Source organism: Bombina bombina, chromosome 2 (genome assembly GCF_027579735.1).
Source record: "Bombina bombina isolate aBomBom1 chromosome 2, aBomBom1.pri, whole genome shotgun sequence".
Lineage (NCBI taxonomy): Eukaryota > Metazoa > Chordata > Amphibia > Anura > Bombinatoridae > Bombina > Bombina bombina.
The window spans coordinates 660,777,482-660,804,289 of record NC_069500.1 but is presented as its reverse complement, the minus strand read 5'-3'; the positions used below and the strand labels follow the sequence as shown (position 1 = coordinate 660,804,289).

General features: G+C 41.5%; 1 protein-coding gene across 2 annotated transcripts in view; it reads left to right on the top strand.

Annotated features, from left to right (window-relative positions):
* The window catches only part of MTAP (methylthioadenosine phosphorylase), a 196,101-nt gene that overhangs the window by 157,217 nt on the left and 12,076 nt on the right, over positions 1-26,808 (top strand). For both annotated transcript variants that reach the window (XM_053702599.1, XM_053702598.1), the window contains one exon: positions 6,443-6,565. In XM_053702599.1, the coding sequence (XP_053558574.1) occupies positions 6,443-6,565 (123 nt within the window). The remainder of the gene's footprint in view (positions 1-6,442; positions 6,566-26,808) is intronic.

The window sequence follows — 26,808 nt, the reverse complement described above, 5'->3', positions numbered from 1 at the left end:
CTATTCAGTGTATCAAATTATTCTATGCTTCTTAAGAGAAACACTAGCAATACATGTTCTTATAGACTTTGTTTGCAAAATGAATCGCAGTGTGTTCAAATGCATTACAGTATATTTTTTTTATTAACATCTCTAATTTTAACAGACTAAAAATGAAGTAGGGTGCTATAAGACTTGTGCAGGAAAGATATAATTTTGTTTTTAGCATTTTTTTAAGCTGTTAGTGTGTTATATGCTCAGGCTACTATGGAAGATTTTGTTAACATTTTGTGAATGGAGTTTTTGTTTTCTAAATTCTTAAAGCAACAGTTAAGATAAATTATTTTTCTCCAACATTGGTGTGTCCGGTCCACGGCGTCATCCATAACTTGTGGGAATATTCTCTTCCCCAACAGGAAATGGCAAAGAGCACAGCAAAAGCTGTCCATATAGCCCCTCCCAGGCTCCGCCCCCCCAGTCATTCTCTTTGCCACTCTGAACAAGTAGCATCTCCACGGAGATGGTGAAGAGTATGTGGTGTTTAGTTGTAGTTTTTTATTCTTCTATCAAGAGTTTGTTATTTTAAAATAGTGCTGGTATGTACTATTTACTCTGAAACAGAAAGAGATGAAGAGTTCTGTTTAAAAGAGGAGTATGATTTTAGCAGCAGTAACTAAAATCAATTGCTGTTCCCACGCAGGACTGTTGAGCTGAGAGAACTTCAGTTGGGGGGAACAGTTTGCAGACTTTTCTGCTCAAGGTATGACTAGCCATTTTTCTAACAAGACTGTGTAATGCTGGAAGGCTGTCATTTTTCCCTCATGGGGATCGGTAAGCCATTTTCTTAGACTTAGAAAGAATAAAGGGCTTATTATGGGCTATTAACTGGTGGACACTCTTAAGGGCTAAATCGATTGTTTATTTAAGTTATTTTTGAACGTTTGAAGTAATTTTCACACTTTTATTGTTTGGGGAACGTTTTTATCGCCAGGCACTAGTTTAGACACCTTCCCAGTCAGGAAGGGCCTTTCACTATAGTAGGCAGAGCCTCATTTTCGCGCCATTATTGCGCAGTTACTTTTGAGTACAGTGCATGCAGCTGCATGTGTGAGGGTCTGGTATCCACTGAAAACGTTCCTAGAAGGCTTGAATTGGTATCGTATACCCCCCTGGGATTTGTGAAGTCGCAACAAAGGCTGTGGCTGGGACTGTAGTGGGGTTAAAATTGCAAACGGCTCCGGTTTCCACATTTTAAGGGTTAACAGCTTGAAAATTGGGGTGCAATACTTTGAATGCATTAAGACACTGTGGTGAAAATTTGGTAAAGATTGGATAATTCCTTCATAGTTTTTCACATATTCAGTAATAAAGTGTGCCCTGTTTAACATTTAAAGAGACAGTAACGGTTTTGTTTTAAAACGGTTTTTGTGCTTTATTAACCAGTTTAAGCCTGTTTAACATGTCTGTACCTTCAGATAGATCATGTTCTGTATGTATGGAAGCCAATGTGGTTCCCCCTTCAAATATATGTGATAATTGTGCCATAGCGTCCAAACATAGTAAGGACAGTACTGTCACAAATAGTAAGGTTGCCCAGGATGATTCCTCAGATGAAGGAAGTAGAGATAGTTCTACATCATCTCCTTCTGCGTCTATACCAGTTATGCCCGCGCAGGCGACCCCTAGTACTTCTAGCGCGCCAATGCTTGTTACTATGCAACAATTGACGGCAGTAATGGATAACTCCATAGCTAATATTTTATCCAAAATGCCAGCATTTCAGAGAAAGCGCGATTGCTCTGTTTTAAACACTGTAGAGCAGGAGGGCGCTGATGATAATTTTTCTGTCATACCCTCACATCAGTCTGAAGTGGCAGTGAGGGAGGGTTTGTCAGATGGGGAAATTTCTGATACAGGAAGAATTTCTCTGCAGGCAGAACCTGATGTTGTGACATTTAAATTTAAATTAGAGCATCTCCGCGCATTACTAAAGGAGGTGCTATCTACTCTGGATGATTGTGACAATCTGGTCATCCCAGAAAAATTGTGCAAGATGGACAAGTTCCTAGAGGTCCCGGTGCACCCTGATGCCGTTCCGATACCTAAACGGGTGGCGGACATAGTGAATAAGGAGTGGGAGAAGCCAGGCATACCTTTTGTCCCTCCTCCTATATTTAAGAAATTGTTCCCTATGGTCGACCCCAGGAAGAACTTATGGCAAACAGTCCCTAAGGTCGAGGGGGCGGTTTCTACACTAGCCAAGCGCACGACCATTCCCATTGAGGACAATTGTGCTTTCAAAGATCCTATGGATAAAAAATTGGAAGGTTTTCTTAAAAAGATTTTTGTACAGCAAGGTTACCTCCTTCAACCTATTTCGTGCATTATTCCTGTCACTACAGCGGCGTGGTTCTGGTTCGAGGAACTGGAAAAGTCGCTCAGTAGGGAGACTCCGTATGAGGAAGTCATGGACAGAATTCACGCACTTAAGTTAGCTAATTCCTTTATTTTAGACGCCGCTTTGCAGTTAGCGCGGTTAGCGGCGAAAAATTCAGGGTTTGCAATTGTGGCGCGCAGAGCGCTCTGGCTAAAGTCTTGGTCGGCGGATGTATCTTCCAAGACAAAATTGCTTAATATCCCTTTCAAGGGTAAGAAGACCCTTTTTGGGCCAGAATTGAAAGAGATTATTTCAGACATCACTGGGGGAAAGGGCCATGCCCTCCCACAAGATAGACCTTTCAAGGCTAAGAATAAGTCCAATTTTCGTTCCTTTCGCAATTTCAGGAACGGACCGGCTTCCAACTCTGCAGCCTCTAGACAAGAGGGTAACGCTTCCCAGACTAAACCAGCTTGGAAACCAATGCAAGGCTTTAACAAGGGTAAACAGGCCAAGAAGCCTGCTGCTGCTACCAAAACAGCATGAAGGGGTAGCCCCCGATCCGGGACCGGATCTAGTAGGGGGCAGACTCTCTCTCTTTGCTCAGGCTTGGGCAAGAGATGTTCAGGATCCCTGGGCACTAGAAATAGTCTCTCAGGGTTATCTTCTAGAATTCAAGGAACTACCCCCAAGGGGAAGGTTCCACATGTCTCACTTATCTTCAAACCAAATAAAGAGACAGGCATTCTTACATTGTGTAGAAGACCTGTTAAAGATGTGATACACCCAGTTCCAACTGTGGAACAAGGTCAGGGGTTTTACTCAAATCTGTTTGTAGTTTCCAAAAAAGAGGGAACTTTCAGACCAATTCTGGATTTAAAAATTCTAAACAAATTTCTCAGAGTTCCATCGTTCAAAATGGAAACCATTCGAACAATTTTACCTACAATCCAGGAGGGTCAATTTATGACTACCGTGGATTTAAAGGATGCGTATCTGCATATTCCTATCCACAAAGATCATCATCAGTTCCTAAGGTTCGCCTTTCTGGACAAACATTATCAGTTCGTGGCTCTCCCATTCGGGCTAGCCACTGCTCCAAGAATTTTCACAAAAGTGCTCGGGTCCCTTCTAGCGGTTCTAAGACCAAGGGGTATTGCAGTGGCACCTTATCTGGACGACATTCTAATCCAAGCGTCATCACTTTCCAAAGCAAAGGCTCATACAGACATTGTTCTAGCCTTTCTCAGATCTCACAGGTGGAAGGTGAACGTAGAAAAGAGTTCCCTGTCTCCGTCGACAAGAGTTCCCTTTTTGGGAACAATAATAGATTCTTTAGAAATGAAGATCTTCCTGACAGAAGTCAGAAAGTCAAAGCTTCTAAACGCTTGTCAAGTTCTTCACTCTATTCTGCAGCCTTCCATAGCTCAGTGCATGGAAGTAGTAGGGTTGATGGTTGCAGCAATGGACATAGTTCCTTTTGCTCGAATTCATCTAAGACCATTACAACTGTGCATGCTCAAGCAGTGGAATGGGGACTATACAGACTTGTCTCCAAAGATTCAAGTAGACCAGATGACCAGAGACTCACTCCGTTGGTGGTTGTCCCAGGATCACCTGTCTCAGGGAATGAGTTTCCGCAGACCAGAGTGGGTCATTGTCACGACCAACGCCAGTCTATTAGGCTGGGGCGCGGTCTGGGATTCCCTGAAAGCTCAGGGTTTATGGTCTCGGGAAGAGTCTCTTCTCCCGACCAACATCCTGGAACTGAGAGCGATATTCAATGCTCTCCGGGCTTGGCCTCAACTAGCGAAGGCCGGATTCATAAGATTCCAGTCAGACAACATGACTGTAGCTTACATCAACCATCAGGGGGGAACAAGGAGTTCCTTGGCGATGAGAGAGGTATCCAAAATCATCAAATTGGCGGAGGATCACTCCTGCCACCTATCTGCAATCCACATCCCAGGAGTAGACAACTGGGAGGCGGATTATCTGAGTCGTCAGACTTTCCATCCGGGGGAGTGGGAACTCCACCGGAGGTGTTTGCCCAGTTGACTCAATTATGGGGCATTCCAGACATGGATCTGATGGCGTCTCGTCAGAACTTCAAGGTTCCTTGCTACGGGTCCAGATCCAGGGATCCCAAGGCGACTCTAGTGGATGCATTAGTGGCGCCTTGGTCGTTCAACCTAGCTTATGCGTTTCCACCGTTCCCTCTCCTTCCCAGGCTTTTAGCCAGGATCAAACAGGAGAAGGCCTCGGTGATTCTGATAGCTTGTGCGTGGCCGCGCAGGACTTGGTATGCAGACCTGGTGAATATGTCATCGGCTCCACCATGGAAGCTACCTTTGAGACAGGATCTTCTAGTACAAGGTCCATTCGAACATCCAAATCTAGTTTCTCTGCAGCTGACTGCTTGGAAATTGAACGTTTGATTTTATCCAAGCGTGGGTTTTCAGATTCAGTGATAGACACTCTGGTCCAAGCCAGAAAACCTGTGACTTGAAAGATTTATCATAAAATATGGAAAAGATATATCTGTTGGTGTGAATCCAAGGGATTCTCCTGGAGTAAGATTAAAATTCCTAAGATCCTCTCCTTTCTCCAAGAAGGTTTGGATAAGGGATTGTCAGCGAGTTCTCTAAAAGGACAGATTTCTGCTTTATCTGTCTTGTTACACAAACGACTGGCAGCTGTGCCAGATGTACAAGCTTTTGTACAGGCTTTGGTCAGAATCAAGCCTGTTTACAGACCCTTGACTCCTCCCTGGAGTCTAAATTTAGTTCTTTCAGTTCTTCAAGGGGTTCCGTTTGAACCCTTACATTCCATAGATATCAAGTTACTATCTTGGAAAGTTCTGTTTTTGGTTGCTATTTCTTCTGCTAGAAGAGTTTCTGAATTATCTGCTTTGCAGTGTAATCCACCCTATCTGGTGTTCCATTCAGATAAGGTTGTTTTGCGTACCAAGCCTGGTTTTCTTCCAAAAGTTGTTTCCAACAAGAATATTAACCAGGAAATAGTTATTCCTTCTTTGTGTCCGAATCCAGTTTCAAAGAAGGAACGTTTGTTGCACAATTTAGATGTAGTCCGTGCTTTAAAGTTCTATTTAGAAGCAACAAAGGATTTCAGACAAACTTCTTTGTTTGTCGTTTATTCTGGTAAGAGGAGAGGACAAAAAGCTACTGCTACCTCTCTTTCTTTCTGGCTGAAAAGCATCATCCGATTGGCTTATGAGACTGCGGGACGGCAGCCTCCTGAACGAATCACAGCTCACTCTACTAGGGCTGTGGCTTCCACATGGGCCTTCAAGAACGAGGCTTCTGTTGATCAGATATGTAAGGCAGCGACTTGGTCTTCTCTGCACACTTTTGCCAAATTCTACAAATTTGATACTTATGCTTCTTCGGAGGCTATTTTTGGGAGAAAGGTTTTGCAAGCCGTGGTGCCTTCTGTTTAGGTAACCTGATTTGCTCCCTCCCTTCATCCGTGTCCTAAAGCTTTGGTATTGGTTCCCACAAGTTATGGATGACGCCATGGACCAGACACACCAATGTTGGAGAAAACAGAATTTATGCTTACCTGATAAATTACTTTCTCCAACGGTGTGTCAGGTCCACGGCCCGCCCTGGTTTTTTAATCAGGTTTGAAAAATTTCTTTCTCTATACACTACAGTCACCACAGCACCCTATAGTTTCTCCTTTTTTTCTCCTAACCGTCGGTCGAATGACTGGGGGGGCGGAGCCTGGGAGGGGCTATATGGACAGCTTTTGCTGTGCTCTTTGCCATTTCCTGTTGGGGAAGAGAATATTCCCACAAGTTATGGATGACGCCGTGGACCGGACACACCGTTGGACAAAGTCATTTATCAGGTAAGCATAAATTCTTTTTTTTCTCCTATATTTGTAGTGCTTGCTTGTAAATAACTAACTACTATCTATTAAAATTGTATGAAAACTGTGTGACTGATAATCAGGAGGAAAAATCACTGTTAGATTTGTGTTAATGGAACCTAAGAGGTTAAATCACTGTTGCGTTGGTGTTTAAAGGATATATCGCTATTAAGGTCATAATGTTATTTCTAGGTATCTGTGGACAGAGTATTGAAGACATTAAAAGAAAATTCCAATAAAGCAACAAGCATCCTTCTAAGTGCTATTCCTCAAATAGCAGCCATGGATTGGACTGACACTCTTAACAGCATGAAGGTATTTTTTTCTCATCATGAAAATTATTTTTGTTTTACTCTATATCTATTGTCTTTATAATTTCAGTAAGTCCTTGTTTTAGCCCATCAGTCATAGGATAGGCTTATGCATGTCCCAAGTAGAGCTGGGCGATATGGGCAAAAAAAAAAAGAAAAGAAACGATTGCCTTTTAAATGACTTTTTCAATAAAAAATTTATTTTAGACTACAGAATCTTAATGTACATGTTTCTCAATGTCCAATAAACTCTGGTAGCATAAAAATACAAACCACGTGTGTGTGTATGTATATAATATATATATATATATATATATATATATATATATATATATATATATATATATATATATATGTATATAATATATATATATATATATATATATATATATATGTGTGTGTATATATATACTGTATGTATGTGTGTATATATATATATATATATTATATCACATACACAGTTACACACACATATGTGTATATAATATATATTATTTTTAATAATAATAATAATAATATATATATTTTTTAATTTTTTATAACATTTTATCTTGACTGATAATGAGCCCTGCTCCTGTGCAGGAATCCAATACAGGCATATAGCAGTAGGGGTGGGGGGCTGCTCCTTTCAGAAATGCTGTGCCTTGCTGATATCAAATACATTGTAGATGCAGTTAACCAAGCAGCTAGCTAGCAGAGGGGACTGCAGTTTTAGCCTTTTTAGCAGTCGTGGAGTTAACTGCATCTATGTGTTTGAGCCATTTCTCAGAGAGCAGGAGATTGTGTGGGAGGTTCCATAATGATTACATACACTATGTTTCAGACTGCAGACTTTCCTAGGGGGAAATATAAGTGGCTTTCCCTCCTCTTTACTCTCCTGCATGTGCTTTGCTTTTAGACTTCTATAGGCTGCTACTGAGATCACAAACAGAAAGTGAAAGTAAAACAGCCATTTTACAAATGTGTGCTAAAAGTAACCACTAGATGGAGCTGGTTTGCAAGAAATCACATACAAATCAATGCAGTACAGCCACATCTGAGGAATTTTTTTTTTAGCAAATATTTGCGAACTCTTGCTGTTTTTAAATAGCGGAAATTAATCACGGTTTTAAATCTTATATGCGATTAATCATGCAGCCATAGTCCCAAGCATTCCTCACTTCCTATACAGGGCCAGATTTATATGACTGGGCAGACCGGGGCGTACATCTTCGTCCCTGTCCACCTGGTATCTCGCCTGGCCAGCAGCAAAACTCTGCCCTCATTAATCCTAGCACACTCGCGGAAGTTTGCAAACCCGCCCACTGCTGCAGCCACTGCTCCACCTGTAATGTGGTGTATATTTCTTTCATGTAATTAGCAAGAGTCCATGAGCTAGTGACGTATGGGATATGCATTCCTACCAGGAGGGGCAAAGTTTCCCAAACCTCAAAATGCCTATAAATACACTCCTCACCACACCCACAAATCAGTTTTACAAACTTTGCCTCCCGTGGAGGTGGTGAAGTAAGTTTGTGCTAGATTATACGTTGATATGCGCTCCGCAGCAGGTTGGAGCCTGGTTTTCCTCTCAGCGTGCAGTGAATGTCAGAGGGATGTGAAGAGAGTATTGCCTATTTGAATTCAATGATCTTCTACGGGGTCTATTTCATAGGTTCTCTGTTATCGGTCGTAGAGATTCATCTCTTACCTCCCTTTTCAGATCGACGATATACTCTTATATATACCATTACCTCTACTGATTCTCGTTTCAGTACTGGTTTGGCTTTCTACTACATGTAGATGAGTGTCCTGGGGTAAGTAAGTCTTATTTTTGTGACACTCTAAGCTATGGTTGGGCACTTTTATATAAAGTTCTAAATATTTGTATTTAAACATTTATTTGCCTTGATTCAGGATGTTCAATATTCCTTATTTCAGACAGTCAGTTTCATTATTTGGGATAATGCATTTGAATAATCAATTTTTTTTCTTACCTTAAAATTTGACTTTTTTCCCTGCAGAATCTTGACGTTTTTTTGCGCCAAAAGTGTCGGCGTTACCGGATGTGGCGTCATTTTTGGCGCCAAAAGCATTTAGGCGCCAAATAATGTGGGCGTCTTTTTTGGCGCTAAAAAATATGGGCGTCATTATTGTCTCCTCATTATTTTAAGTCTCATTGTTTATTGCTTCTGGTTGCTAGAAGCTTGTTCACTGGCATTTTTTCCCATTCCTGAAACTGTCATTTAAGGAATTTGACCAATTTTGCTTTATATGTTGTTTTTTCTATTACATATTGCAAGATGTCCCAGATTGACCCTGAGTCAGAAGATACTTCTGGAAAATCGCTGCCTGATGCTGGATCTACCAAAGTTAAGTGTATTTGCTGTAAACTTATGGTATCTGTTCCTCCAGCTGTTGTTTGTAATGAATGTCATGACAAACTTGTTAATGCAGATAATATTTCCTTTAGTAATGTTACATTACCTGTTGTTGTTCCATCAACATCTAATACTCAGAGTGTTCCTGTTAACATAAGAGATTTTGTTTCTAAATCCATTAAGAAGGCTATGTCTGTTATTCCCCCTTCTAGTAAACGTAAAAGGTCTTTTAAAACTTCTCATTTTTCAGATGAATTTTTAAATGAACATCATCATTCTGATTCTGATAATGATTCCTCTGGTTCAGAGGATTCTGTTTCAGAGGTTGATGCTGATAAATCTTCAAATTTGTTCAAAATGGAATTTATTCGTTCTTTGCTTAAAGAAGTCTTAATTGCATTAGAAATAGAGGATTCTGGTCCTCTTGATACTAAATCTAAACGTTTAAATAAGGTTTTTAAATCTCCTGTAGTTATTCCAGAAGTTTTTCCTGTCCCTGATGCTATTTCTGAAGTAATCTCCAGGGAATGGAATAATTTGGGTAATTCATTTACTCCTTCTAAACGTTTTAAGCAATTATATCCTGTGCCATCTGACAGATTAGAGTTTTGGGACAAAATCCCTAAGGTTGATGGGGCTATTTTTACTCTTGCTAAGTGTACTACTATTCCTACGGCAGATAGTACTTCCTTTAAGGATCCTTTAGATAGGAAAATTGAATCCTTTCTAAGAAAAGCTTACTTATGTTCAGGTAATCTTCTTAGACCTGCTATATCTTTAGCGGATGTTGCTGCAGCTTCAACTTTTTGGTTAGAAGCTTTAGCGCAACAAGTAACAGATCATAATTCTCATAGCATTGTTAATCTTCTTCAACATGCTAATAATTTTATTTGTGATGCCATCTTTGATATCATTAGGTTTGATGTCAGGTATATGTCTCTAGCTATTTTAGCTAGAAGAGCTTTATGGCTTAAAACTTGGAATGCTGATATGTCTTCTAAGTCAACTTTACTTTCCCTTTCTTTCCAGGGTAATAAATTATTTGGTTCACAGTTGGATTCTATTATTTCAACTGTTACTGGAGGGAAAGGAACTTTTTTACCACAGGATAAAAAATCTAAAGGTAAATTTAGGTCTAATAATCGTTTTCGTTCCTTTCGTCACAATAAGGAACAAAAGCCTGATCCTTCCCCTACAGGAGTGGTATCAGTTTGGAAACCATCTCCAGTCTGGAATAAATCCAAGCCTTTTAGAAAGCCAAAGCCAGCTCCCAAGTCCACATGAAGGTGCGGCCCTCATTCCAGCCCAGCTGGTAGGGGGCAGATTACGTTTTTTCAAAGAAATTTGGATCAATTCAATTCACAATCTTTGGATTCAGAACATTGTTTCAGAAGGGTACAGAATAGGCTTCAAGATGAGGCCTCCTGCAAGAAGATTTTTTCTTTCCTGTGTCCCAGTAAATCCAGCGAAGGCTCAAGCATTTCTGAAATGTGTTTCAGATCTAGAGTTGGCTGGAGTAATTATGCCAGTTCCACTTCTGGAACAGGGGCTGGGGTTTTACTCAAATCTCTTCATTGTACCAAAGAAGGAGAATTCCTTCAGACCAGTTCTGGATTTAAAAATATTGAATCATTATGTAAGGATACCAACGTTCAAAATGGTAACTATAAGGACTATTCTGCCTTTTGTTCAGCAAGGGCATTATATGTCCACAATAGATTTACAGGATGTATATCTGCATATTCCGATTCATCCAGATCACTATCAGTTTCTGAGATTCTCTTTCCTAGACAAGCATTACCAGTTTGTGGCTCTGCCGTTTGGCCTAGCAACAGCTCCAAGAATTTTTACAAAGGTTCTCGGTGCCCTTCTGTCTGTAATCAGAGAACAGGGTATTGTGGTATTTCCTTATTTGGACGATATCTTGGTTCTTGCTCAGTCTTCACATTTAGCAGAATCTCATACGAATCGACTTGTATTGTTTCTTCGAGATCATGGTTGGAGGATCAATTTACCAAAAAGTTCATTGATTCCTCAGACAAGGGTAACCTTTTTAGGTTTCCAGATAGATTCAGTGTCAATGACTCTGTCTCTGACAGACAAGAGACGTCTAAAATTGGTTTCAGCTTGTCGAAACCTTCAGTCTCAATCATTCCCTTCGGTAGCCTTATGCATGGAAATTCTAGGTCTTATGACTGCTGCATCGGACGCGATCCCCTTTGCTCGTTTTCACATCCGACCTCTTCAGCTTTGTATGCTGAACCAGTGGTGCAGGGATTATACAAAGATATCTCAATTGATATCTTTAAAACCGATTGTACGACACTCTCTGACGTGGTGAACAGATCACCATCGTTTAGTTCAGGGGGCTTCTTTTGTTCTTCCAACCTGGACTGTGATTTCAACAGATGCAAGTCTGACAGGTTGGGGAGCTGTTTGGGGGTCTCTGACAGCACAAGGGGTTTGGGAATCTCAGGAGGTGAGATTACCAATCAATATTTTGGAACTCCGTGCAATTTTCAGAGCTCTTCAGTCATGGTCTCTTCTAAAGAGAGAGTCGTTTATTTGTTTTCAGACGGACAATGTCACAACTGTGGCATACATCAATCATCAAGGAGGGACTCACAGTCCTCTGGCTATGAAAGAAGTATCTCGAATACTTGTATGGGCGGAATCCAGCTCCTGCCTAATTTCTGCGGTTCATATCCCAGGTATAGACAATTGGGAAGCGGATTATCTCAGTCGCCAAACGTTACATCCGGGCGAATGGTCTCTTCACCCAGAGGTATTTCTTCAGATTGTTCAAATGTGGGGACTTCCAGAAATAGATTTGATGGCTTCTCATCTAAACAAGAAGCTTCCCAGGTATCTGTCCAGATTCAGGGATCCTCAGGCGGAAGCAGTGGATGCATTGTCACTTCCTTGGAAGTATCATCCTGCCTATATCTTTCCGCCTCTAGTTCTTCTTCCAAGAGTAATTTCCAAGATTCTGAAGGAATGCTTGTTTGTTCTGCTGGTGGCTCCAGCATGGCCTCACAGGTTTTGGTATGCGGATCTTGTCCGGATGGCCACTTGCCAACCGTGGACTCTTCCATTAAGACCAGACCTTCTGTCACAAGGTCCTTTTTCCATCAGGATCTCAAATCCTTAAATTTTAAGGTATGGAGATTGAACGCTTGATTCTCAGTCAAAGAGGTTTCTCTGACTCTGTGATTAATACTATGTTACAGGTTCGTAAATCTGTATCTAGGAAGATATATTATCGAGTCTGGAAGATTTACATTTCTTGGTGTCTTTCTCATCATTTTTCCTGGCATTCTTTTAGAATTCCGAGAATTTTACAGTTTCTTCAGGATGGTTTGGATAAAGGTTTGTCTGCAAGTTCCTTGAAAGGACAAATCTCTGCTCTTTCTGTTCTTTTTCACAGAAAGATTGCTAATCTTCCTGATATTCATTGTTTTGTACAAGCTTTGGTTCGTATAAAACCTGTTAAGTCAATTTCTCCTCCTTTGAGTTTGAATTTGGTTCTGGGGGCTCTTCAAGCTCCTCCATTTGAACCTATGCATTCACTGGACATTAAATTACTTTCTTGGAAAGTTTTTTGTTTCTTTTGGCCATCTCTTCTGCTAGAAGAGTTTATGAATTATCTGCTCTTTCTTGTGAGTCTCCTTTTCTGATTTTTCATCAGGATAAGGCAGTGTTGCGAACTTCTTTTAAATTTTTACCTAAGGTTGTGAATTCTAACAACATTAGTAGAGAAATTGTGGTTCCTTCATTATGTCCTAATCCTAAGAATTCTAAGGAGAGATCATTGCATTCTTTGGATGTAGTTAGAGCTTTGAAATATTATGTTGAAGCTACTAAGAATTTCCGAAAGACTTCTAGTCTTTTTGTTATCTTTTCCGGTTCTAGGAAAGGTCAGAAGGCCTCTGCCATTTCCTTGGCGTCTTGGTTGAAATCTTTAATTCATCATGCTTATGTCGAGTCGGGTAAAACTCCGCCTCAAAGGATTACAGCTCATTCTACTAGGTCAGTTTCTACTTCCTGGGCGTTTAGGAATGAAGCTTCAGTTGATCAGATTTGCAAAGCAGCAACTTGGTCTTCTTTGCATACTTTTACTAAATTCTACCATTTTGATGTGTTTTCTTCTTCTGAAGCAGTTTTGGGTAGAAAAGTTCTTCAGGCAGCTGTTTCAGTTTGATTCTTCTGCTTATAATTTCAGTTTTTTTCATTATAAGATTTAAACTTTTTTTTGGGTGTGGATTATTTTCAGCGGAATTGGCTGTCTTTATTTTATCCCTCCCTCTCTAGTGACTCTTGCGTGGAAGATCCACATCTTGGGTTGTCATTATCCCATACGTCACTAGCTCATGGACTCTTGCTAATTACATGAAAGAAATCATAATTTATGTAAGAACTTACCTGATAAATTCATTTCTTTCATATTAGCAAGAGTCCATGAGGCCCACCCTTTTTGTGGTGGTTATAATTTTTTTGTATAAAGCACAATTATTCCAATTCCTTATTTTTTATGCTTTCACACTTTTTGTCTTATCACCCCACTTCTTGGCTATTCGTTAAACTGATTTGTGGGTGTGGTGAGGTGTGTATTTATAGGCATTTTGAGGTTTGGGAAACTTTGCCCCTCCTGGTAGGAATGTATATCCCATACGTCACTAGCTCATGGACTCTTGCTAATATGAAAGAAATGAATTTATCAGGTAAGTTCTTATATAAATTATGTTATCCCCTCCTGACTTTTCCTACCGGGGAGATTGACCGCTCCTGCTCGGGTGCAATTGGATGCGCGCGTGCTGGACCTTTCAATCTCCCCAGTCAGAAAAGTCCGGGGGGATTGACATTTGTCACATTACAGATGGCACAGTGGGTTAAGACCACTGCTTCTTAACTTTTTGCTGCAGGCTCGCGTGTGTGAACCTGCAGCCGATGGGGCTCCGAAGCTCATATCGGAGCTTAATAAATGGAGCCTAAAGTATTAACACCTCTATTGGACTTGATTCCATGAATCAACCTCCCTCTCTGTAAAGATGTGCTTCCTCATATTGCTCCTACTAACCTACAACTTGAGATCATGACCACTTGTGCTGGTGTTGATGATTTTTTGTGAAATATATTTTCATTAAGTCCAAAATTGAAGATTTCTTACATATTTCCTCTAAACTATTAATTTTAAGGACATAGTATATTTCCTTGTAAACTTCTAGATCATGTGCAGAACTTATTTTCTCTTTCTGCAATGAGATTTTTTATTTTTTTTCTGCATGTCATTTTAAAATTAAATAAAATTTTAAATTAGGAACTTACACTACAGCACTAGCTAATTTACAACGTGTTGATTAACTGGAGAATAAAGCAATATATAATATTTTATACTATGTTGAAGATTAGCTGTAGAGCAAAATTTTTTTTTTTTTTTTTTTTTTTTTATAAAGAACTCTTGAATAAATTTGTTTCCTTTGCTCTTGGTCTAGCATCACATAATTATAAGGTAAAAAGCTAGCATTGCTCTCAAGAGTGTCTTACATACAGGAGTCAAAGCTTTGCAGACTGGGAAAGGCTAGAAGGAGGGGTTGAAAAAAATACCAGAGAGCCAATCAATAGACAATGCTCTGCCACTTTGCAACGCTTCTCCGTATTTGACTTCTATTCAAACAGCTATTTGCTCTGTCTGCATTTTAAGGAAAACTTACACACTGCAGCCAGAGCACAGCAAGGTTTGAAGAGAACAACCTGCTGTGGAGCAGCACCGTAAAGCAAAAGTGGTAACTGTTTCTGCAATGACATTTCAGATCACAGCATGTTCTGCCTTGGGGGATCTTGTACTATTTTTGAGAATCAGAATCATCCTATTTCAATAGCCACAGAATTTCAGAAGTTTAATACCTGACTTCACACTTATCAGTTAACCTGTTATATAGATTTAATATTGTCACTTCCCAAGATGAAAATATATCAAAACAGTTTATTTTCTACTAATCTTTGTGCCTGTAGCATATTAAAAGCATATCAGGAAGCTAAAACATTGCCATTTTGTTAATACTCTAATGCTCTAAATTGTGTTCTTTAAAACCACAATGTATATACATCTATTTCAAATGCCATATCTGTTTCATTTTAATTGTAGCAGCAATCTCATGAACTGTTGGGAATTCTAAATGTCACAGGCTGGCCATTCTTGATTCTTCCATTTAGTGAATGTAGCCAAGAGTCAAAGAACCCTACTCTGACATTCTGTGTCATTGCCTTTTATGTGGGCATGCACATATAAGTTTTTTCCACATAAGCATACATGCAAAAGGTGCTCCATTGCTAATGTATATACAAAAAGGGGTCAGCTTATCTCATGAAATACACATTCCACAATGTATTAGAGGCAGAACTAACAATATTTATATGCACATAAAAATGTTTTAGAAAAAGTATAAATTTCTCTAGAGACATGGTGTATCAGCACCTGGCACTAATCCATAAATATGGGTTGGCACTCTTTCCATCTAAAGGGGAGGAGAGTCCACGGCTTCATTCATTACTGTTGGGAATTTATAACCTGGCCACCAGGAGAAGGCAAAGACACCCCAGCCAAAGGCTTAAATACCTCCCCTAGTCATTCTTTGCCTTTCGTCACAGGAGGACGGCAGAGAAGTGCCGAAGATCGGAGTAGTCTCTTATGGAGGGTAGTACTCTTCGGATGGGGAAGGGAGTTTTAAGTAGTCCTGTCAGCCTCTCAGTGAGAGCCTGGGCGAAAGTTAGAGTCCGGAGATGCAGGGAGAGTCTTTCTGCAAAACCATCCTGACTCATATTAACAGCTCCACAAGCAATCAGTGTTGACAAGTTTTGCTGCCTGCTTTTTACACTCAAGTTCATGTCAGGAGCGAGGCTGCTAACCTGTCACACTTGAAGGGCCGTGTTCCTGTTCCACGGCGTATATAATCTGGTAAGTTTTTGTTTAATTTTTTATTACATAATGATAACACGGAAGACAGGGTCACATTGTGATGCCTCTTATCTTTAAAGAATCAAGGGTTAATATTCATGCTAAAGGGATTATTGAACAGGGGGGTTTATACATGATATTGTTTGTCATTGCTGCGTTTTATGTGCGAGATGAGGCTCTGGCAATGTGTGGAACTTTCAGGTGACTACCTGAGTGGTGCGCGGCCCTCTATGGTGCGTTTTCTCCTTAGGCAGGGGCGGTCCTGTCAGGCATTCCATGTGACCGGGTGTGGTTATCTCTCTTCCTCTGTTAATCAGTGGCGCAAGACACGAAACGGTTTCTGTAGTCTGGGTCATAGGAGGTGGTGAGTGCCCCGGCCATTGGAGGTTATAAAGGTGCCTATTTATTAAGTTAACCTAGTCCTTAATAACAGCACAAGCTATGGAGAACTCTGACGCGTTAGAGGGTTCTCCCTCTTTAACAAGGTCTCATTCCTGTGTTTATTGTGGGGAGGTTCTGGTAGAACAGCCTGCTCAACTATGTTCCACATGCCTTAATAAAGTTACAACATCTAAAAGTAAACGGATGTCTACTACTACTGAGCCGTCTACCTCTGAGGGTTCCCTGTCCCGTGAGGTGCGTTCCCTGCATTCATCTCCAATTGCACATGCAGCGCCCCGGTGTCTAACCATTACTCCCGCGGGAGAGATTTGTAAGCTGTCAGATTTTGCGGATCAATTGCAAACGGCGGTATCAAGTGATCCATGCCTTACCATGTTCTGCTCAGCGCAAGTGTAGGGCGTATCATGTCTATCTGGCCCAGGGGTTGTCTATGCCTATGGAAATATCAGAGGCGTTGTACAATGATGAGGCCCACTCCGACTCTTCGGAGGAGGCCCCTTCTGGGTCGGAGTCTGTGTCATATAAACCTCCGGCTGCGGAGGAGCCTGACTTTAGGTTTAGGATAGAGAATTTGGGCTTTTTGTTGAAGCAGGTGCTTGCTACTCTGGAGGTTTCCGGAACCAAAGCTTCCAGGGGAAACTGCGATTCCTAAGCTTGACAAGGTATATGAGGACAGGGTGGTGCCTCAGGCCTTCCCGTTCATGTTAAGATGGCTAATATCATTAAGAATGAATGGGAGCGATTTAGGTTCTTCCTTTTCCCCTACTTCCTCCTTTAAGAAACTGTTCCCCGTTCCAGACTCTCAGCTTCAGCTGTGGGGTACTGTCCCTTAGGTGTATGGTGCTATCTCCACCATCGCGAAGCGGACAACTATTCCCCTTGAGGATAGTTTGTCATTTAAAGAGCCCATGGATAAAAAGTTGGGAAAACATGTTAAGGAAGATGTTTCAACACACAGGGTTCGTTTTTCGGCCAGCAGCGGCTGTAGCCGCGGTTTCCAGAGATGCGACATATTGTTGGAAGTCTCCCCCTCGACCATTTCACACAGGGATTCACACCATCGACGAGATACAGGATAAGATTAAGGCGCTGAAGTTTGCCAATTCTTTCATCTGTGATGCCAATATGCAAATTATTCGCCTAAATGCTAAGTTGTCAGGTTCTGTGGCTAAACTCTTGGTCTGCGGACATGACCTCTAAAACGAGGCTGTTATCCCTGCCTTTTCAAGGAAAGATTCTGTTCGGTCCAGGATTGGATTCGATCATATCCATGGTTACGGGAGGCAAGGGAGCTTTCCTACCGCTGGATAAGAAGGCTTAACCTAAAGGATCTACTTTCGTCCTTTTCATGCGGACAAGGACCAGCGCTAGCAGCCCGCTGTGAAAGCGGGCCAGTCCAAGGGAACTTGGGAAGCCGGCTCATTCTTGGAACAAGCAGAGCAAGAAGGGGGTAGATTATCTCTCTTCTCAGAAGCCTGGTTACAGGACGTTCAAAACCCTTGGGTTCTGGAGGTTGTCGTCAGGGGCAGATTCCTCCTGTCAAACCTGTCTTTAAGACCAGAAAAGAGAGAGGCCTTTCTAGAGTGTGTGAGGGATCTCTCCTCTCTCAGCGTTATCGTACCAGTACCCCATGCAGAAAGGGGTCTAGGGTACTAATAATCTTTTTGTGGTTCCAAAGAAGGAGGGCACGTACTGCCCGATTCTGGACCTAAAGTGTTTAAACAAGTTTCTAAGTGTTCCATCGTTCAAAATGGAAACGATCAGATGTATTCTGCCCCTAGTTCAAGAGGGACAGTTCATGACAACTATAGACTATCCAGTCGCCATTGCTCAGTCTAGCAGAGGGCTCTTCTTGTTTTGCTCCAATCTCACGGTTGGAAGATTAACTCAGGAAAGAGTTCCCTGGTTCCCAGCAACAGGTTGGAGTTCCTGGGCATGATAATAGACTCTATGTCCATAAAAATATTTCTCACAGACCATAGATGCAGGAAAATTACGTCCTCTTGTCTTGCCCTTCAGTCCTCCTCAAGCCCCCTCGGTGGCTCAGTGTATGGAGGTGATCGGACTCATGGTTTCCAACATAGACGTCCTTCAATTCAATTGTGCATGTTGAGACAGTGGAACGGCGATCATTCAGATCTATCACAGCAGATATCCATGGATGGTTGGACTCGGATCTCCCTCTCTTGGTGGATCCTTTCAGAGCAACTGTCCATGAGGACATCCTTCTTGAGACCGTCCTGGGAGATTGTGGCCACGGACGCGAGTCTGGCAGGATGGGGAGCTGTTTGGAGTGCCCAGATGGCACAAGGAAAATGGACCTGGGAGAAGTTTCTCCTTCCGATAAATATTCTAGAACTGCGAGCAATCTACAATGCTCTGAAGGCATGGCCTCCTCTGGGGTCGTTCAGCTTCATCAGATTCCAGACTGACAACATTACCTCAGTGGCTTACATCAACCATCAGGGGGTACGAGGAGCTCCCTAGCCATGAGGGAGGTGTCTCGGATCTTGGAGTGGGCAAAGTCCCACAGCTGCTTGCTCTCAGCGATTCACATTCCAGGTGTGGACAACTGGGAAGCATATTTTCTCAGCAGGCAATGTGTGAGACCATCCGGGGGTATGGTCTCTCCACCCCGAAGTGTGTGCAGAGATTTGTCTCGGGTGGGGATTGCCGGAGATAGACCTCATGGCGTCCAGACTCAATTGCAAGCTACCCCGATACGGGTGAGGTCCAGGGATCCCCAGGCAGATCTGATAGATGCCTTGGAGATTCAGCCTAGCTTACATTTTTCCACCGTTACCTTTTCTACCTCGTGTGGTGGCACGCATCAAGCAGGAGCGAGCTTCGGCCATTCTGATTGCTCCATCTTGACCGCAGAGGACGTAATTTGCCGATCTGGTGGGGATGTCATCCTCTCCGCCGTGGAGGTTTCCCTGTAGCAGGGATCTGCTGGAACAGGGTCCTTTTCAACATCAAAATCTCGATTCTCTGAGGCTAACTTCGTGGAGATTGAACGCCTAGTCTTGGCCAAGAGAGGATTTTCTGAAAGTGTGATTGATACGCTAATTCAGGCAAGGAAGCCTGTCACTCGTTGCATCTACCATAAGGTGTGGAGGACTTACTTGTCCTGGTGTGAGAAGCATGGATGTCCTTGGCATAAGGTGAAGTTATCCAGGATTCTGTCTTTTCTCCAAGAGGGTTTGGAGAAGGGTCTTGCCACCAGTTCCTTAAAGGGACAGATTTCGGCATTATTAGTCTTGTTGCATAGGAGACTCGCTGTGCTCCCTGACATACAATCTTTTGTTCAGGCTCTGTCTAGAATCAAGCCTGTCTTTAGACATTCTGCTCCTCCATGGACCTTAAACTTGGTCCTTAAGGTATTGTAGAAGGTTCTGTTTGAGCCCATGCACTCCATTGACAATAAGATTCTGTCCAGGAAGGTTCTTTTCCTGTTGGCCATTGCATCGACACACAGAGTATCTGAACTGGCTGCCTTGCAATGTGAACATCCTTATCTGATTTTTCATGTGGATAAGGCTGTGCTTTGCACTGGTTTGGGGTTTCTTCCCAAGTTGGTGTCTAACCATGACATCAATCAGGAAATAGTTGTTCCTTCTTTATGTCCTAACCCTTTTTCTTCTAAGGAGAGGTTACTTCATAACCTGGATGTGGTTCATGCCTTAAAGTTCTTTCTTCAGGCTACAAGGGATTTCAGGCAGTCTACATCTCCTTTTGTGGTGTATTCAGGGAAACGCAAGGGGCAGAGAGCCTCTTCTTCTACTTTGTCCTTTTGGTTGAGGAGCTTGATTCGCTTGGCCTATGAGTCAGCGGGACATAAGCCTCCTCAGAGGATCACGGCTCATTCAACTAGAGCTGTGGCTTTGTCTTGGGCCTTCAAGAATGAGGCCTCTATGGAACAAATTTGTAAGGCGGCTACCTGGTCCTCCTTACACACTTTTACAAAGTCTTACAAATTTGACGTTTTTGCTTCCGCGGAAGCTGTTTTTGGGGGAGAGGTTTTGTAGGCTGTGGTGCCCTCAGATTAGGGTCCGCCTTTTACCCTCCCGGTTTCATTCAGTGTCCTCTAGAGCTTGGGTATATGTTCCCAACAGTAATGAATGAAGCCATGGACTCTCCTCCCCTTTAGATGGAAAACATAAATTATGCTTACCTGATAATTTTGTTTCCATCGAGGGGAGGAGAGTCCACGGCTCCCGCCCGTATCTCCGATGGGCGGACCTAAATTGAATTAATCTTCTGGCACCATTTATACCCTGATGTTTCTCCTACTGTTCCTTGTTCCCTCGGCAGAATGACTGGGGGATGTGGGGGAGGTATTTAAGTCTTTGGCTTGGGTGTCTTTGCCTCCTCCTGGTGGCCAGGTTCTAAATTCCCAACAGTAATGAATGAAGCCGTGGACTCTCCTCCCCTCGATGGAAACAAAATTATCAGGTAAGCATAATTTGTTTTTCAAACCTTGGAGGTGTTGATGTGTTATTGAAAAGCCTCTTCTGTACATCAACACTTCCATAATGTTCAAATCAAAATTCTTTTTTTCTGTGAAGAAGATAAAGTAAGCTAGACTACTTTTTTGATATTTATCTGAAACGTATTTAGATTAACAAGTAGTGACCAACCAAGCCAAAGTGCTTACCCATCTATCAAGACAAGTTCTTATTTTGGCTGATAGAATCTCTCTGATCTTATGAGGTCAAATTAGCTACCTATTTCATCACTACCAATTTTATATTTACTAAGCATTCTAATTACATTGTTGCTTGATTTTATCCATTTCCCTCTAAATGGTCACATTATTGTTAGCTGCACTTATTAAAAATACTTCAACCTGGGGGGCGGAGCTTGGCCGTACTGGATAATGGCCGCACACTAGATTAGCTCTTAAGCCTCAGAAACGTTCTGAAGATAAAAATAGGTGAAGACAGCTCTAAGGAGCAAATTTTATTTCTAAGCAGGGCAGGATATGATTGTCTATTGTTTTATTGCTTTAAAATTAGTGAGCAGGGCATATTAAATCGAGCTGGAAGGAGGAGGAGAAAGGGCGCGAAAGGAGCGCAATCAGTTCAGCATCGGCACTCTGAATTTCCTGACATTGCGAGATAAGAGGTACACTAGCTCTCCCATCAACTCTACCCTGCCTGCGGCACTTAGCTACTGAAGAGGTCCAGGTAAGAGAGACACACACGGAGCCGTGTCTGCTGGACGCACCTCCGCCATTACGTCCAGATAGCAGTCGGAACACCGCTGCTGTGGGGGTTCCCAGCTACTAACGCTGCATTAAGAGCTCACAGAGGTAGATTGGATTTAGAGACCCGGAGATCGCGGTCTTTACTTACCCCTTGGCGCAGCTTCCACATGAACTAGGCAGCAGGAGTCACACCTCACTAAAAACAGGAGAGTAGACAGATCCAAAGCGCCATCAGTTCTCAGGCAGCAGCAGGCTTAACAACATTTGCCCACAAATAGACTTCTCTCCCTCCACACAACAGCATAAAGGGTAACTGCTTGCAATTGCACGGCATAAAACAGTGCTTCATGCAGTAAGGAGAACAAGTAAATAAAAAAAAAATATATAAAAAGATCTACTTGCAAACTCTCTGATCTTGAGTTACAGGGGTCTGAACTGGGAAATTTATTAAAGTCACATATCACCACAGATCACCACAACAGTCACGTTGCCTGCATAAGTAGGGGATCAGTGTGTATTCAAATCTATTTAAATACCCTTCCACTTGCTGCCCACATCCTTTAATTGAAAAGCAGACATGTCTCTTAGAAGGATCACGAAAATAGATAAGCCTCCCAAATCGTCCACATTAACCCAATACTTAATATTGCCAGAGGCCTTTGCAGGGACTGCAGATGACCCGGAAACACTGAATACTCAGCATATCTCAGTCCAAGTGCAAGAAGCTCTAACCATGGAAAATGAAAATGCCACTAAAGCAGATCTCAGGCAACTTGCATCAAAGGATGATATACAGTCTGTGTTGGCGGGAGGTTCGCCAGCTTTGCGGAGATATAAAAAGACATTTCATCTGTAACCCAACAGGTACAGCATGTGGAGGTCAGGCAGAAGGCACTGGAGGGATCAGTACAAATAGTAACTCACGCTCTACAAGACCATGATGATAGCCTGTACTACCTTATGGAGAAGGTTGAAGACCTTGATCATCGGAACAGGCGTAATAATATCCTTATCAGGGGCATCCCCGAATCAGTATCACCTAATGCTCTACCTGGCTACCTGCAGGATCTGTTCCGCACTATGAAGGGGGCTCCATCTTCTAAAGATATAATCATGGAGAGAGCTCACAGAGCCTTAAAGCCATGCCCACCACCTAAAGCACCTCCTCGAGACGTGATTATTATTAAATTATTGAACTTCCAAGACAAAGAGGAAATATTGAAGTGCTCCAGAGCAAAACAACAGATAACACACGTAGGCATTCCGTTACAATTTTTCTCAGACTTGAGCCCAGCCACTTAGCAAAAGAGGAGGGACCTCAGGTTTATTACCTCTGTTCTGCAGTCAGAGAAAATACCATATTGCTGGGGATTTCCGATCAGCATCACAGCAAACAAAGAAGGAAAATCAACTACATTCAAGTGTGAAAAAGACCTACCAAAATTCTGCAAGATCCTGAATATCCCCCTGATCACTCCTCCTCAAAACAGTCAGCAACAAATTGCAACAGGCAATACTATTGTACCCACATCGGAAGAAGCTGAGTGACTTTTTATTTAGCCCCCCTGCAAAATCTTTGGACTTACTCTGATCCGCACTTCTGGAACACGTAAATATATAAGGGTTCGCCCAACTAGAGAAAGTGTTAATGTTTAAAACTTATTGTTATATTCTTTTTTCATAGAATTATTTTATAGAGTTGTGTTATATATATATATATATATATATATATATATATATATATATATATATATATATATATATATATATATGCATACATGTTGTTGGTAAAGTTTATTGCAAAAAATTCAATGATTTGTTACAGTTTGTCACTTACTAAAGCTACTTGGTCCATAGTATGCATTTCATCTCTGTATTAGACTTGGATTAAACCCTGGGACCAGGTTTGTTTTGAACCTTATATTTTATTCCTCCTGTCTTAAATAAATAATAACCCCACCTACAGATTTCAATACCTTACACATGGACCTAGTCCATATTTTAGCAAACTGAACACAAATGAGGATACAACCCTCGATTCCTACATCCCACCTTTTTGTAGTTTACTATAGACCTTTAATTTATCCTAGATAAGCAGATTAACTGCAGTCTCCATTGGTCATTTTGTAATTTTTTCCCCCTTCCCTAGAACCACATAATTCATCTTCTAAATACACAACATAAAATAAGCAGATAACATTTTTTGCTATTTCCCCTGCCCCATTATATACATTGCTAATAAGCATCTCATAGCTTAGAACTTTACACCCCCCCATCTCCACTTCCCTCTCCTCCCTCTTCCACTCCACTCCTTCCCCACTCTCCCCCTTAATTTTTTTTTCCTTTTTCTCTTTGTTTTATTTTTTTTTGAGGAGAATGAAATCCGTTAAACAACACCTGACTTTCACCTCACTTAAGACTAAGGGTCTTAACATCCCTGAGAAGCGCTCTATGATCTCCAGAGAACTTGCCAAACTGAAAAGTGATGTAGCCTTCTTACAGTAGACTCACTTTAAAAAGGGTCATGAACCACGATGGTCCAATCACATGTACCCTCTAGGTTTTTTTGGCACAGGGCCAAACAAAAAAAATGGAGTTGGCATAGTGTTCAAGCACTCCATTCCTTTCCAAACTATACAGGAAGAGAAAGACCCTGAGGGCAGATTCATTATTCTTCTAGGCACATTGCAAGGGATACTAACAACTTTAGTCAACGTATATTCCCCCAATACGCAGCAACATACCTTCATTAAACATATTTCTAACAAAATCCTAGACATCAGGAAAGGAGCCCTGATCCTAGGTGGGGATTTGAATATCCCGTTGGACCCACATCTAGATACTTCTAGAGGTAAAACGGCAGTCTCAAAAAAAATAACTAAACTGGTTAACAAACACTTGGCTGATCTGGCTATTCATGATACGTGGAGAATTTTACACCCTACAACCCAGGACTTCACTTTTTATTTGCATCCCCATCAGACATACTCCTGCATAGATTATTTTTTGGTTGACCAAATCAATTTAGCTTCATTGCAGTCTGCAGACATACATCAAATTACCTGGTCAGATCATGCCCCAATCCAATGCACATTCACATGGGACACTGCACCAGATAGACCTTTTCTGTGGAGATTAGACGACCATATCTTAGATAACCCGTTAGTGAAAATAGATGTGGAGAAGGCTTTGGAGGAGTACTTTACCTTAAATTCTTCACCTGACATCAATAACTCGACTATATGGGAGGTACATAAGTGCATTATCAGGGGGGTACTTATACAACAAAGAGCAAAACTACTTAAACAACACAGGCTAAGGTATAATAACCTCCTTCTTCAAATCAAAACGTTAGAAATAGAGCATAAAAAAGATCCCACTCAACTTGACACCTTAACACAATTACAACAAGCCAGGGAGGAGGTTAAAACTCTTCTTAGGGAAGAACATTTTAGAAATGCCTTACGCATGAAACAATTATATTATGAACATAGCGATAAAACAGTGAAGCTTTTGGCAAGGGCTTTGAAACGTAAGCAATTTAAATCTCACATTCACAACATAAGCAATGCCAAGGGCAAATTGCAGAACTCCTCTCCTGCAATAGCAAAAGTCTTCCGTTCATACTATAGTACACTGTATAATATAAATAAAACAAATCCCCATACTGCCCAAGAGCACAATAATATACAGGAGTATATACAAGATGCTCACTTACCAACTCTGTCACAAGAGGAAGTCTCCATATTGGAGGAACCCTTCTCGTCTAAAGAAATAGCTATAGCAATCAAGGACATGCTGGGGGGCAGAAGCCCAGGACCTGACAGCTTCAGCGTTAAATATTACAAACAATATCTCCATATTATAGCTCCCCAACTGGCCAAATTGTTAAACTCTCTGGAAAATAATGATGGCGTCCCTCCTTCTATGCTCACAACTTACATCACAGTTTTGCCCAAACCTGGGAAAGAGCCAAACAAACCAGAAAATTTTAGGCCAATATCGCTTTTAAATGTTGATGTAAAAATCTTTGCAAAAATTTTGGCCAAACGTTTAAATAACATTCTCCCTAAATTAATCTCACCTGATCAAGTAGGCTTTGTCCCAGGCCGCGAGGCTCGGGATAACACGATAAAAGTAGTTCAACTCATCTTGCACGCAAATGCTAACCGAATACCAATGCTTTTAATTTCAACAGATGCGGAAAAAGCATTTGATAGAGTGGACTGGGATTTTCTCAGGGCCACTCTATCCCACATGCAATTTGGCAATAAATTTATACACATCATTTTCTCTTTATACACATGGCCATCAGCACAAGTTAAGGTTAATGGGATACTCTCAGAAACATTCCAAATTAGCAAAGGGACTAGGCAGGGATGCCCCTTATCACCCTTGCTATTTGCTCTATCTGTAGAGGTACTGGCCCAGAAAATCAGGCACAACCCCCTTATCTCGGGCATAACTATAGCCAAAAAGGAACATAAACTTGCAATGTACGCAGATGATATTCTTTTAACTCTTTCCTCCCTCTTATTCTAAAAGATTGCCCCTTAAAAGTACAGCAACAGAAATTAAAATACCTAGGCATATTTTTAACACCATTCCCACATAGCCTGTTTGAGGCAAATTTTTTGCCTTTACTAGACACTATTGTTATGGACCTGTCTTCATGGAAAACAAAAAATATCTCCTGGTTGGGTCGTATAGGAGTGATAAAAATGAACATACTCCCTAGGATACTGTACTACTTACAAACGTTACCAATCACCCTGCACCCCACATTTATTAAAAAGATCCAAACAGCAATAGACAAATATATATGGGGAGATATCAGACCCAGAGTAAGTAGAAATACTCTACATCTACCCAGGGAAAGGGGGGGCCTAGGCCTCCCAAACATAGACCTATACAAAAAAGCCATCACTTTGCAGCAACAGGCCGAATGGTGTGTGAATTCACCAAATAAATTATGGATACAGATAACCAGAGATATACTACAAGTATATAATATAGGTACATTGAGCTGGCTACCTCCAAAAGCCAGACCCACTATAATAAAAAAACTATCCAATTTTAACAGAATTTTATCATCAATGGCATAAGATTTTAGCCATTTACCCACATATTTCATCACAATACTCACTGCTAACACCCTTCATAGGTAATACAGAATTACCAGCACTATTATCTAGCTCACAACGTCAACCCCCCGCACCCGCGAAACCACTAACTATATACCATATATCCACAGGTAACAAAATAAAATCCCTCTCAGCTCTGAATAAAACAGATATACATATAAATTGGTTCACATATGC